We start from the raw sequence: 15,412 nt of genomic DNA, 5'->3' as shown, positions 1-15,412 counted from the left end.
TCGATGAGGGCGACACTGGAGACCCCGCGTCCTCACAAGATTGTGGGACCCCCGACATTGTCCCTCCAAATGAACCTGCAACAGGGTTAATGCCATTTACCCTCCCTGCATCTAATACATCAGGTCTTCCAGCTACCCCTAAACACATTCCTTTACCTAAGTCCTTCCGTTTACGATCCCGGAGATTCCCTGATCTCAATACCTGCCCTGAGATATGGGCTTTCCTGCGAGCTACTATCAGTGACCTCAAGAAACAAAAATGGCCCGACTTCCCCTCAAACCTTGATTCTAGGCAGATCCGAGCCCTTCGGTCTTTGCAGCAACGCTCTAATGTCATGATCAAACAATCAGACAAGGGTGGCAATATTGACCAATCATCAATACGAATCTATGTGCCTTGCTATCCTCAGTAACAAACATTGGTATAGACCCATCCCTGCTACTCATGTATCCTCCTTTGCACAGGAACTCCGGGCTCTTTGCACTGAGGCCTACATCATAGGCCTCATTGACAAAGACACCTTGGAGTTCCTGGTCCCTAAATTTCCCTGCACCCCCACTTTCTATTCCCTACCCAAGACCCACAAAGCCGCGCGTATCCCACCGGGAAGGCCCATAGTGTCTGGGATAGGCTCCCTAACAGACAACGCAAGCAAATTTGTTGACGCTTTTCTAATGCCCCACGTCCGTAGCCTCCCGTCCTATATTAGGGACACCACCGACCTTTTGCAACACCTTGAGGGAATCCAGATCCCTCCGGACGCCCTGCTCGTGGCTGTTGATATTGAGGCTCTTTACTCCAGTATCCCCCACGAGCAGGGCGTGCGGATGGCTGGTTCCTTCTTAGCCGAACAAGATACAACTACTTGGCCTTTGAATCAGTTCATACTGACACTATTGCACTTTATACTGACTAAAAACTATTTTACTTTCAACAATTAATTATTTTTACAAATACAGGGTGTTGCAATGGGGACTTCGTGTGCCCCAGCATATGCAAATTTATACCTAGGCGGTTGGGAGCGACTTATCCATGCCCATGACCAATATACAGAATTCCTAGACGATATCCTTTTATGGTATCGCTTTATTGATGACCTTTTTATGGTATGGACGGGCTCCAGAGACAAACTTCTACAATTTTTGCGTCAACTGGACAACAATGACTTAAATCTCAAATTTACTTTCAAAATCGAGACTGAGCAAATCCCCTTCCTAGATTTATTGATCATCAAACAACCTGACGGAACGCTAGGCACCGACCTTTATAGGAAACCCACGGCTGGTAACACTTTGTTATTTGCCACCAGTGCCCACCCTAACCCCTTGGTACGGAGCATCCCTTATGCCCAATACTTACGGTTACGTAGGAATTGTACACATCACAGTGACTTCATTAGCCAGGCTAAAGCACTACGCGAACGCCTCTTACGACGAGGCTATTCTTCCACCAATTTGCGTAAAGCATTCAATAAGTCCCTATCACGCCCACGGACTTCTTTATTATTTAAAGGTAACAAACCTCCCCCCTTAGAAACTGTAAGACTCATCACGACCTACTCTGCACACCACAATATACTTCGTAACATTCTAACCAAACATTGGCACCTCTTAACTGATCATCACGTACTAACCAAATACATCAGACATACACCGGAAGTGGTCTTCCGCAGAGCGCGATCACTACGTGACCGATTAACGGCCAGCCACTATAACCCCACTAAATCTACTAGGAGTGGCCCCAACGGCACCTTCCAGTGTGGGGAATATCCCCGGTGCCCTTGGATCCATGAAAGTCGAACTGTGGTTTTACCTAACGGCGAGATTTTGGTCCCACGGACCTTCGCCGACTGCAGTACAAGAGGGGTGGTTTACCTTATGAACTGCGTATGCAAAGCCTTCTACGTGGGCAAAACAATCAGGGAACTTAGGCAGAGAATCGGTGATCACTTATACGACTCGGAAAATGGTAAATTAACAACTATTGGCCGACACATTGGTCTACATCATAGATTCGACAATTCCGTGGTTAAATTTTTTGTACTGGAGGTTGTCCAACCTAATCCCAGGGGTGGCGATTGGGATCGCTCGATACTCCAGAGAGAATCCCTGTGGATTGAGCGACTCAACGCCACCATTCCTCCTGGTTTAAATGAATCTGTGTCCTATAGGGCTTTCCTATGAGGTCCTTTTGTGGCCTTTTCCCCCATCCTTCCTTGAACTATCCTCCTTGGTTCGTTTTTTCCCCCCTCCGCTATGTGAGCTTACAGCTTCTTGACGCTGTACTAATTGAGGAACACCGCTGTGGGTAAGTGCTGCCGCTGCCCCCCCCCCCCCCCTATCTCCCCAGCTCTCAGGCAGATCTTCCTTTCTACCTGTACCTCTGTTGAATCTGGAATCCCCTTATGTGTCTTGCTTGTGCGGCGCTCCCTGTGTGATCGCCTGCTGTGATGCTGGAGTGCCTTTCTGATACTCCTGCCTCTCCATACTATCTTTAACCTGCAACTTTAACCCTTTCTGGATGGCTTTTCTTGACTGTTGGGCTATCTTTTTATATGACTCTTGTGTTATGGTAATTCATTACTATTTTTGATTGCAGCTTTGGCTGTGACCTCCTCTTGTATACATCTCTAGCCCATCTGTGTGTGGAGGGGAGGAGGGGCTTGTAGTGCCATCCCAACAGCGACTGGCGACTCCTTTGTATTCGCTACATGATCCTTTACCATATGGTCCTCAATCACTCCAGCCTATGTGTCTACAATAAATTAGTACACTAGGGGTGAGTGCCAGCTCCTTATCCCTGTGTACAACTCCTCTTAACTTAGTCTTTTCTTCCTATACTCTATACTAGTGGCCTCTCCCTCCCTTGACCTTACTCCCTTTCCTCCCCCCCCCCTCCCCTCCTTCCTCCCCCCCCCCCGTTCCCCCCCCTCTATCTTCCCCACTACCACTCACCTTCACTGTTTTCTTGGTTCTTTCCTTGCACACTGGTTTTTACTGTAGAGGCACACTTCTGGCACCCCCCTACTCCATCCTTCCTTTTGATTGATCCCTTAGGTTATATTCTTTATATAATTTTATCTAAAATTCACTTATTTAGAGGCTGTCTGTTATCCCCTGTGTCCGCCACAGGGGGAACCACTTGGGGCCTTGTACACCCACAGAGAATTACTGAACGGGTGAGCTCATCCTTTTTTCTACTTAAATTGTATGTAAATGTTTAAAGTAGTGTTTAATATATTTTGCTGCATCGATAACATATATCCCTTGTGTTTTGTATTTGTTATAATTATTGTATGTTGTATCACAGATTCTGCTCTCCTGAGGAAGCGGTTAAAACCGCGAAACCGGTCGAGAATCCAAGCTCTATCTGTGTCCACTATCACTATGGGTTGTAATCCAATTGGTTGTACTTACTGCTTCCGTTTTTAATTACAACTGTATGTGACACTGTCATAATCTTTTAACCATGTTTTCTATTAAAATGAAATTTTTTTATATTATTTCCTCCTCTACTGTTTTGTACTGAATACTTGACTCTATCTAGTACGGCAATAGTCCCCCCCCTCCCTCCAGGGGCGTATTTTCCCTTGCATGGGGTACGGAGACAACGGCCGACAGATGCAGCTGACTGCGGCCACTCTCTACCTCCTGCTTTGTGCTTATGTAGATTTTACACAGCATTCCAACTTTTTCTGAAATTGGGATTGTATATTATAAATGGTTAGCAATGATGGATTTGCCCATTATCCTGCAATAACTGCATTGCAGAATCTTCTCTTGCCCAAAAAAAAAAAAATAATAATAATAATTCTGCAGTTTCATTTTCAAGCCAAGTCCTATTCAGGGACCCAATAACATGAACGTCTAAACATTACAGGGCTTTTTATCAATCTGTTGTTTCTTATCTGTTCAATTAAGATACCCTTATATGATACTAAATGACTGACAAATATAATTAAATGTCTGTACATGTATAGGACATGTATTCTAAATTTATATACAGTATCTCACAAAAGTGAGTACACCCCTCACATTTCTGTAAATATTGTATTATATCTTTTCATGTGACAACACTGAAGAAATGACACTTTGCTACAATTCAAAAGTAGTGCGTATACAGCTTGTATAACAGTGTAAATTTCCAAAAAGTTAAAATGTCCAGTGTCATGTGACTTGTTAGTGTTACAAGGTCTCAGGTGTGAGTGGGGAATAGGTGTGTTAAATTTGGTGTTATTGCTCTCTCTCTCTCTCATACTGGTCACTGGAAGTTCAACATCACACCTCGTGACAAAGAACTCTCTGAGGACCTGAAAAAAAGAATTGTTGCTCTACATAAAGATGGCATAGGCTATAAGAAGATTGCCAAGACCCTGAAACTGAGCTGCAGCATGGTGGCCAAGACCATACAGCGGTTTAACAGGACAGGTTCCATTTAGAACAGGCCTCGCCATGGTCGACCAAAAAAGTTGAGTGCACATGCTCAGCATCATATCCAGAGGTTGCCTTTGGGAAATATACGTATGAATGCTGTCAGTATTGCTGCAGAAGTTAAAGGGGTGGGGGGTCAGCCTGTCAGTGTTTAGACCATACGCCGCACACTGCATCTTCTAAAGATGTTGCACAAGAAAGCCTGCAAACAGTTTCCTGAAGACAAGCAGACTAAGGACATGAATTACTGGAACCATGTCCTGTGGTCTGATGAGACCAAGAAACTTATTTGGTTCAGATGGTGTCGAGCGTGTGTGTGGCGGCAACCAGATGAGGAGTACAAAGACATGTGTGTTTTGCCTACAGTCATGCATGGTGGTGGGAGTGTCATGGTCTAGGGCTGCATGAGTGCTGCCGGCACTGGGGAGTTACAGTTCATTGGAGGAACCATGAATGCTAACATGTACTATGACATACTGAAACAGAGCATGATCCCCTCCCTTCAGAGACTGGGCCGCAGGGCAGTATTCCAACAGAACAACCCCAAACACACCTCCAAGACGACCAGTGTTTTGCTAAAGAAGCTGAGGGTAAGGGTGATAGACTGGCCAAGCATGTCTCCAGACCTAAACCCTATTGAGCATCTGTGGGGCATCCTCAAACGGAGGAGGAGCGCAAGGTCTCTAACATCCACCAGCTTCGTGATGTTGTCATGGAGGAGTGGAAGAGGACTCCACTGGCAACCTGTGAAGCTCTGGTGAACTCCATGCCCAAGAGGGTTAAGGCAGTGCTGGAAAATAATGGTGACCACATAAAATAGTGACACTTTGGGCCCAATTTTGACATTTTCACTTAGGGGTATACTCACTTTTGTTGCCAGAGATTTAAATATTAATGGCTGTGTGTTCAGTTTTTTGAGGGGACAGCAAATTTACACTGTTATACAAGTTGTACACTCATTACTTAACATTGTAGCAAACTGTCATTTCTTCAGTGTTGTCACATATAAAGATATAAAATATTTACAAAAATGTGAGGGGTGTACTCACTTTTGTGAGATACTGTACTTATGAGAGAGCCCTTATTATATCTTAATAACATATCATTAATAGATTGTGCTTTATACAAGATTTATGTGGTTGTTCTAAGATAAATTAAACAAGAATATCCATGATCCTGGCAGAGGCATATCAAGTACTATTCATGAGAACTTCACCTCTTTTGATTCCAGTAAACACACCCAAGTTCACCCACTCCCACTTTTTCTTCAGTTTCTGGATGCATTCTGCACCGAACCACCTTCCATGAAGGAGGCAAGCACATAGGTGTGGCAGTTAAAAACAGAAACGTAAACCAAAAGATAGAGAAAAGTTTTTACCATATCAGAATTGTAAAGCAACAGCCTGGCTTTTAGTTTGTTGCAAATATAAAATGGTTTTAATGAGAGATTAATTATTAAAAGAGAAGTATGGAAACATTTTTTTCAAGAATTATACCTACAATGGATATAAAAAGTCTACACACACACACACATCAGGTTTCTGTGATGTAAAAAAATGAGACAAAGATAAATCATTTCAGAACTTTTTCCACCTATAATGTGACCTATAAACTGTACAACTCAATTGAAATCTTTGGGGGGGGGGGGAGTAAACATAAAAAAATAAAAAAATGTGGTTGCATAAGTGTGCACACCCTCTTATAACTGGGGATGTAGCTGTGTTCAGAATTAAGCAATCACATTCAAACTCATGACTAACCCCAAATAAAGTTCAGCTGTTCTAGTAGGTCTTTCCTGACATTTTCTTAGTCACATCCTACAGCAAAAGCCATGGTCCACAGAGAGCTTCCAAAGCATCAAAGGGATCTCATTGTTAAAAGGGATCAGTCAATCTCCAAGGCATTAGATATACCATGGAACACAGTGAAGACAGTCATCATCAAGTGGAGGAAATATGGCACAACAGTGACTGGACAAGAACTGGATGTCCCTCCAAAATTGATGAAAAGACGAGAAGTAAACAGATCAGGGAGGCTGCCAAGTTGGCCTACAGCAACATTAAAGGAGCTGCAGGAATATCTGGCAAGTCCTGGCTGTGTAGTACATATGACAAGCATATTCCATATTCTTCTGGGCTATAGGGTAGAGATGTTTTTTCTTACGAAGAAAAACATCCAAGCCCAGCTACATTTTGCAAAAACACATCTGAAGTCTCCCAAAAGCGTGTAGGAAACTGTGTTATGATCTGATGAAACCAAGGCTGAACTTTTTGGCCATAACTCCAAAAGATATGTTTGGCGCAAAAACAACACTGCACATCATTAAAAGAACACCATACCCACAGTGAAGCATGGTGGTGGCAGCATCATGCTTTGGGACGGTTTTTCTTCAGCTGGAACAGGGGCCTTAGTCAAGGTAGAGGACATTATGAACAGTTCCAAATACAGGCGGTCCCCGGGTTACAAACATCCGACTTATAAACAACTCCTACTTATAAACGGAGGGAGACAACAGGAAGTGAGAGGAAGTCTACCACTAGGAAGCGAAATTCACTCCTGTATGAGTTATCATGGGAAAAAGGTGTCTCCACTGAAGCTTTATCACCAATCCTTAACCCAAAATTTTCAAAATCCATTTGTCATTGGGACAGAAAGTGAGTTGAAATCTTCTGAACAGGGGCACAGACAGCAAAACAAATGATACAGGGGCGTTGACTAGGGGTGAGTATCTTCACTGGTTTCACGATTTAATTTCGATTATCTGGTCAAAGATTCGATTAGATTCCTCGATGCATCATGATTACCGATGAGCTCCCACTTCAGCTTGGGCCACCTAGGCGGCCCTTCCACCCTGCAATCTTCTGGGACACATCACAGTTCCCAAAAGATTGCCCGGCTATGCAGGACAGCGCAGTGAGACATGCTCACCCGGCTGTGAAGCTGCAAGCTGTCACAGCCGGATGCCCACAGTAGTATTACCAGCGTCGTGGACAGGCGAGGGAGAGAAGGGAGGGTTTAGGTGGCCACGTCGCTGGATTGTGGGACAGGCGAGTGTCTTTTTATTAAAAGTCAGAAGGTGCACTTTTTTTGTAGCTGCTGACTTTTAATAAACAAAAAATTGACTGGAACTCTGCTTCGAATTAAAAATAACCTCACTCCCTTAAAAAGTGCACTAATCCGGTGCACTACAGGGTACAGAGATTCACACACATACGGCTGCTTGGAGGTCAGAAGGGATAGAATCCACAGATGACAAACTGCCCTGTGAAGTTCCCTGTACTGTCTTCTGTGCTGACCAGTGGCAGCTGGTGCTCAAAATATTTTTGGGGGGGTGCAAACAAACTGAAAAATACTGAACCTCCCCCATCAAATGCAGCCTTACTGTGCCCGTCAAACGCAGCCACCTGTGCCTGTCAAACGCAGCCACCTGTGCCAGTCAAACGCAGCCACCTGTGCCAGTCAAACGCAGCCACCTGTGCCAGTCAAACGCAGCCACCTGTGCCAGTCAAACGCAGCCACCTGTGCCCGTCAAACGCAGCCACCTGTGCCCGTCAAATGCAGCCATCACTACCACCACCACAATGCACGGGCCACCACTGGTGCTGACAGTTCCTTGGCATTCCTGTTTGCACCTTCCAGCACACTAGGAGTCAACAATGGAATGTGCACAGGATAGCCAGGGACCTGTCAGCACGGAGTGAGAGGTGTAAGGTTACTGTTTTTAAAGTTACTTTCTTTTAATAAAGAATTCCCCGCTGACGTCAGGACTCAGGAGACACGTGAGAGGAGAGCGGAGGGGGCGGGACGGGCCGGGAGTCACATGAGCGGGATCGTATCGTACTACGGGGAAATTCGGTATGAAGTGACATAGTTTTTTAAAAAGCACATACAGCGGGAGCACATCATCCATAGTAACACAACATTTATTAAAAGAAAGTCATTTTAAAAATACGCTCTGAGCGCTTTCCCGGGAGGGGCAGGGCTAGTCATCATGACGTCACCCGAAATCGATTTTCCGGTCCTTATGCATCGATGCCGCATCGATGACACCCGAATCGCGATGCATCGATGCAACGATTAATTTCAGCACCCCTAGCGTTGACCCTTCCCTATGCTATCCAAAAAGCTTAAATTTTTTTTTTTTCCCTGTACTGTCTTCTGTGCTGACCAGTGGCAGCTGGTGCTCAAAATATTTTTGGGGGGTGCAAACAAACTGAAAAATACTGAACCTCCCCCATCAAATGCAGCCTTACTGTGCCCGTCAAACGCAGCCACCTGTGCCCGTCAAACGCAGCCACCTGTGCCAGTCAAACGCAGCCACCTGTGCCAGTCAAATGCAGCCATCACTACCCCCCCCACCACCACAATGCACGGGCCACCACTGGTGCTGACAGTTCCTTGGCATTCCTGTTTGCACCTTCCAGCACACTAGGAGTCAACAGTGGAATGTGCACAGGATAGCCAGGGACCTGTCAGCACGGAGCGAGAGGTGTAAGGTTACTGTTTTTAAAGTTACTTTCTTTTAATAAAGAATTCCCCGCTGACGTCAGGACTCAGGAGACACGTGAGAGGAGAGCGGAGAGGGGCACCTCTCTAGCGTTGACCCTTCCCTATGCTATCCAAAAAGCTTAAATTTTTTTTTTTTTGGCTGGAGCTACACTTTAAAAATGTACCTGTTCCGACATACAAACAAATTAAACTTAACAAACCTACAGTCCCTATCTTGCTTGTAACCCGGGGACTGCCTGTACCAGTCAATATTTGCACAAAACCTTCAGGCTTCTGCTAGAAAGCTAAACATGAAGAGGAACTTCATCTTTCAGCATGACAATGACCCAAAGCATACATCCAAATCAACAGAGGAATGACTTCACCAAAAGAAGATTAAAGTTTTAGAATGGCCCAGCCAGAGCCCAGACCTGAATCCGATTGAAAATCTGTGGGGTGATCTGAAGAGGGCTGTGCACAGGAGATGCCCTTGCAATCTGACAGATTTGGAGTTTTTTTGCAAAGAAGAGTGGGCAAATATTGGCAAGTCAAGATGTGCCATGCTGATAGACTCATACCCAAAAAGACTGAGTGCTGTAATAAAATCAAAAGGTGCTTCAACAAAGTATTAGTTTAAGGGTGTGCACACTTATGCAACCGTATGATTTTATTATTTTATTTTTACTTCCCTCCAACTAAAAGATTTCAGTTTGTTCAACTGAGTTGTACAGTTTATAGGCCACATTAAGGGTGGAAAAAGTTCTGAAATACTTTATCTTTGTCTCATTTTTTTACATCACGCAAACCTGACATTTTACCAGGGGTGTGTAGACTTTTTATATCCACTGTACCTATGTGGATGCAGCATAGGTCCAATGCTGCATCTGTCCCCCGCCAGCTCTAAGACTGAGAACCGAGCAATCAAACACTGCTGATCGCATGGTTCTTAATGATGTCACTTGAGAAAGCGTACAATGTTCTTGGAATCGTTAGTCTGGTTGAAAAAAAGACACAAAGTTAACCCCTAGGTGCCGACCACATGGAAAAATTTGGGTGCATTAGCGCCGATAGAGCTGTGTCGAGAGCGTGCGCCCTGCCGGCACAGTGACCGGCGGCTCACAAAAAGCTCCTGATCGCTTCTTACGATCTTGAGTTTTCCGATCATGTGACCCCTGCGACAGCCAATCATGGCAGTCACATGGTAAAAAGCCCCACCTCCCAGAATGTCAAACCCCTTTAGGGGCCAGCGGGAGCCAGTGTTCTATCAATTAGTGCCCTCCGTCGAAAAGTGTCCGGCTGCCCGCCCATGCTCAGAACGGAAGAACACTCCAGCTGATTTCCCGATCAGCTGGCGTGAAATCACCATAGCGCATGAGCACATTGTAGGAGGCATTTTTCGACGGGAAATATCATTTGATGGGCAGAATTAAAAGCTATGCAAACAGTGGAGGAAGACTGTAGATGTCAGATTGTGCCTCGCTGTTGCAGGGCGGCTTATGTCTGTGTTGCAAGCTGCCGTTAGACACCGGCAAAACCCGCCGTTCAACACAGCAAACCCGCTCTGCAACATTGACAAAACCCAAACCTTTAGCACACTGTAAACCTACCCCGCAACAGCGAGGCACAATTTGATATCTACGGTCTCCCTCCGCTGTTTGAAGAGCTTTTAATTCTGCCCGTCAAATGGTATCTCCCGTTGAAAAAATGCCTCTTAGGGTGTGCGCATGTGTTATGGTGACATGACGCCAGCCAATCGGGAAATCGGGCACTTTTCGACAGAGGGCACTATTCGATAGAACACCTAGCGCCAAGGTATTAATCTCCTCTTCTCAAGAGAGAATAAATTCAGTTCCTCTAATCTTTCCTCATAGCTGAGCTCCTTCATGCCTCTTCTCAGTTTGGTTGCCCTTCTCTTCACTTTCTTCAGTTCCCCAATATCCTTTTTGTGAACTGGTGCCCAAAACTGAACTGTATATTCCAGATGAGGTCTTACTAATTTTGTGTTGATTTGCAAAATGATATCTCTCTCTTTGGAGTCCATACCACTCATAATACAAAAAAGGATTGTTCTTGCTTCGAAAACCGCAGCTCGGCATTGCATGCCATTATTAAGCTTATGATCTACCGGAACACCCAGATCCTTCTCCACCAATGATACCCCCAGTTGTACTCCCCGTAGTATGTATCATGCATGCATATTCTTAGCCTCCAAGTGCCTAACAATACATTTATCCTCATTTGCCACGTAGTCGCCCAATTAAACAGTGCATTGGGGTCCGCTTGTAAGTTGGAGACATCCTGTAAACAGGGCTCAAAATTTCAAGTCCTGAGCTACTAGTCAGGCCTCAAGGGTTACTCGCCACCAGTTGCCCCACCCCAACCCCTACCCTGCCCCGCCCCCATAAATTATGTCATGAAATTATGTTTAATATTTGTATAACTTAATTCTGCATAAAACATTTAACAACTTTACACGTGCCCACCAATGCAGCCTGCCCGTGTCTACTAATGCAGCCTGTGTTCATCAATGCAGCCTTGTCCCATGCAGCCTGTGCCCACCATGCAGCCTGTGTACAATGCAGCCTGTGCCCACCATGCAGCCTTTGTCCAATGCAGCCTTTGTCCAATGCAGCCTGTGCCCACCATGCATCCCGTGCCCACCATGCAGCCTACCTGTGGAGGGGAAGAGAAGAGAGCCGCCGGCTGGATGATCAGAGCAGGGAACATCACAGCTTTCATTTCAATAGCTGTGTGTTCCTCTCCTCTCTTCCCCTCTGTGATCGGTGGTGCTCGCCCCCCTGCTCCCAGGCAGCCCCTCTCGCCAAATGGAATTTTTGAGGGCTGCTGTAAGGACATTATTCCACTGCATAGCTTGCTGTCATTTGCAAAGACTGAAATTATACTTTTAATCCAGACCCTATATCATTTATAAATATAATAAATAGTAAGGGTCCCAAAACTAAACCTTGCGGTACACCACTGATAACCTTAGTCCATTCAGAGTAAGAGTCATTAACCACTACTCTATGAATTCTATCTTTTTGCCAGTTTTCTATCTATTTACAAACTGATTTTTCCAGACCTGTACACTTTACCTTACACATGAGCCGTGTGTGGAGAACTGTGTCAAATGCTTTTGCAAAATCCAAGTATACCACATCCACAGCCACCCCTCTGTCCAAAAAGAAATCAGATTTGTCTGACAACTTCTGTCTTTCATGAATCCATGCTGTCTGTTGCTTAAAATATTATTTTCCAATAAGAACTCAATGTGGTCTTTTATTAAACTTTCCAGTGTCTTCCCAACTATAGAAGTTAAACTAACAGGTCTATAGTTACTAGGTAAAGATTTTGATCCCTCTTTAAATATAGGCACCATGTTGGCCTTGAGCCAATCCAGTGGTACTCTGCCAGTCATTAAAGAGTCCCTAAAAATGAAAACGATGGCTTTGAAATGACAGAGCTCAATTCTTAAAGTAGATGTCAAGCCTAACACTAAAATCCTTGCATCTACAGACATCCACGGTCTAACACTACCCTATCTAGCCCTGGAATTAAGAAATCAGTATACAAACCTTTTTTGAAACAGATTCGACCCCGCGCTGAGCTGTCAGCCGCGGCTTCACTATGGCGGCGGGTGCAGAGGACACATCCGATAACGGAAGCGCCATAATAAGTCTATGGGTGACATCACTCCCCATTCATTCATTTTATAGCCCTTGTCGGCTGTGTCTTCTGCAGAGTTTCTGCCGCTGGAGACCGGACCGGAGCGGCTTCAAAAAAGGTATGTACACTGATTTCTTCTTTACAAGGCAAGATAGGTTAGTGTTAGATCCTGGATGTCTGTAGATGCAGGGATTTTAGTTTTAGGGTGGACTTACACTTTAAGGATTCGTGGGTGTATGCCATCTGGTCCAGGTGTTTTATTCACCTTTATTCTGTCTAGATATTTCTGGACCATATCAATTTTGAGCCATTATGGATCATTTGGGGCTGTGTCAATACCATCCCTATTATGGCCATGAGCTCCCTCATACTCCTTTGTATGCACAGAGCTGAAGAAGGTATTTAGAAAATGTGTATTCTCTTTGTCCCCAGTCACCTGTTCTAGATTATTTTGTAAAGGATAAACATGCTCAGACCTGACCTTTTTACTATTAATATATTTGAATAATTTTTTGGGGTTTATCCTACTATCTTTTGCAATCTGTCATTTGTTTTGAATTTTTGCGGCCTTGATTTCCGTTTTACATATTCTTTTATATTCATTTGTAACATAAAAAAAAATGACCCCAAACAATTATTTTCCTTTAATCACAGACATAAACCCCAATAAAAACACCTCAAAAATGCTGACCACGGTTTTTTTTTCTGATAAATATGTGATGGGTTTGTAATTTTGCAATGAGGCTCTCAGCAGACACCAAAAATGTAAAAACGTACTGCCTGTGATATGTTGCAGAAGTAAAGATCCTGGTGTTGAAAGCCACTGCTGTGATCCAACCAGGGAAATTTTTACACTATACAGCTGTTGGTAAAATAAATCTGAAACAAAATTCAATTATTTCCAGCCAGCCTTAGAGCAGGGTCATGCTGGAAGCTTTACTGACCTGTCATTTCTGTTTTTCTAATTAAAAACCGCAGGATACAAATTCCTCACTTAGCCGATGACTGCTGTCAGTTCTGTCAGACATGCATCCTTCAATGGAGAAGATTCTCTGGTCTAACAGAATCACACGCATGTAAGTGTGGGCATGAAATGCGTCATTGTGATCTTTGCCAGCAGGGATTCCAAATTGTTAAGTAATTCGCCAAAGTTAACATTTGCATGAGAACATTCTGCACGGTTTCAACAGCTTCCTGCTTACCGATAGTGTCCAAAGTTGCCACAGCTTAAATAGTGACAAAATTATCTCAACAAATCAGAATTCATCGTAGAAGATAAATGGTTAGGAAGGTACAGAAGGAGACCAAAGTAACTTACCTCCACACATCGCTGCCCTTAGAGAACATAGAGGAGCGAATAACCTCTGGTGCCATCCAGGCATAGGTACCCGCCGCACTCATCTTTGTTGTCCTGTGCCATTCTCTTGCCAGGCCAAAGTCTGTGATTTTTAGAACCTTGTTACTGAGGTCACCGTTTTCTACCATTTCCACAATTAAAACTGAAAGACAAAAATTGCAAATACGTATTGCCTTAAGTGGTACATTTTAAAGGGATTCAATTCAATTTTCAAGGCATAAAAAAAATCAAAATGTGGGATATTCTTAAAGTTTATCTAAAGTAGAGCTGCACGATTAATCGTTAAAAAAATTGTGATCTCGATTCAACCCCCCTGACGATCTCTATTACAGAGTTTGCTTTCATATAACAAGTGGAGAGACTTATCTGCTCACTCAGCTGTCAAAAGAAAACATCTGGGCGGTCTGTCATGTTTTTAAAATGAAACATTGTAACTAACTCTTCCTTCTTAGATCAAAGGGATACACTTCTGTGTGTAAAGAAAAAATCCAGGCAGTCTGCCAAGTTTTTAACAACCTGTAAATGCAGAAAGTTTAACCACTTAAAGTCTAAATCTTTTTCTGACACTTTTCTGACAATCAATATTTTTTGCTAGAAAATTACTTGGAACACCCAAACATTATATATATTTTAGCAGAGACCCTAGGGAATAAAATGTCAATTGCTGCAAAATTTTATGTCACAGTATATTTGCCCAGCGGTCTTTCAAACGCAATTTTTTGGGAAAAAATACACTTCAATGAATAAAAGAAAAAAGAAACCGTAAAGTTAGCCCAATTTTTTTTGTTTTAATGTGAAAGATTATGTTACGCCGCGAGAATCGTGAGAGAATCGTGATCTATCTTCTAAGCGAAAAAATTGTGATTCTCATTTTAGCTAGAATCGTGCAGCTCTAATCTAAAGCTAGCAATTTTTCCATTGTGGATGGAGTAGAGAATGAGGTAAGGGATGGATTGTTTTGTCTTTAGGGTCCAATTCAAGTGATTTCACATTCTGTCCTACAGACAAATAGGAAGTGAGGAAATCTTGCTATTGCTTTTACGACCACTTCAACATTATCCTATGTATCCATGCACAGAAAACAACCAACCCTTCTGAGTTACTTTTTTGAGAGGATTTTTCTGGCAGAAAAAAGAAAATGCTAGATGCTCCTAAAAAAAACAGTACAAAAAAACACTATATGAAGGGGTTTTTTTCTGCCAAAAGAACTGGAGTTTTTTAATGTGTTTATTACCCAAAAAAAAAAAAAAAGGATCCTGTTCCCTTAAAGCATAACCAGCACAGTGCTTGTGCCGTGTCATTTAGCCCCCTGTATAACCTAAAATACCTGGCTGATCCAGCCTGGTTCTGCCCCCCACCCCCCTGTAAACTGACCACGGTATATCATGGCTGCTGAGCCCTGGCCCCGACACTGATCAGTTTACGTAGCTCCGTCATCCGCAGCTCTCCTCTCTGCTCTCCCCCATCCTA

General features: G+C 43.8%; 1 protein-coding gene across 1 annotated transcript in view; it reads right to left on the bottom strand.

Annotated features, from left to right (window-relative positions):
- MAP3K9 (mitogen-activated protein kinase kinase kinase 9) overlaps nt 1-15,412 on the bottom strand; it is a 145,476-nt gene that overhangs the window by 45,145 nt on the left and 84,919 nt on the right. Inside the window, exon 3 of the mRNA XM_073609467.1 lies at nt 13,904-14,084. Coding sequence (XP_073465568.1) covers nt 13,904-14,084 — 181 coding nt within the window. The remainder of the gene's footprint in view (nt 1-13,903; nt 14,085-15,412) is intronic.

The sequence above is a fragment of the Aquarana catesbeiana genome, linkage group LG13 (assembly GCF_042186555.1).
Source record: "Aquarana catesbeiana isolate 2022-GZ linkage group LG13, ASM4218655v1, whole genome shotgun sequence".
Taxonomy (NCBI): domain Eukaryota; kingdom Metazoa; phylum Chordata; class Amphibia; order Anura; family Ranidae; genus Aquarana; species Aquarana catesbeiana.
Note: the sequence above shows the minus strand (reverse complement) of the source record. Positions and strands in the feature narration are given on the sequence as shown.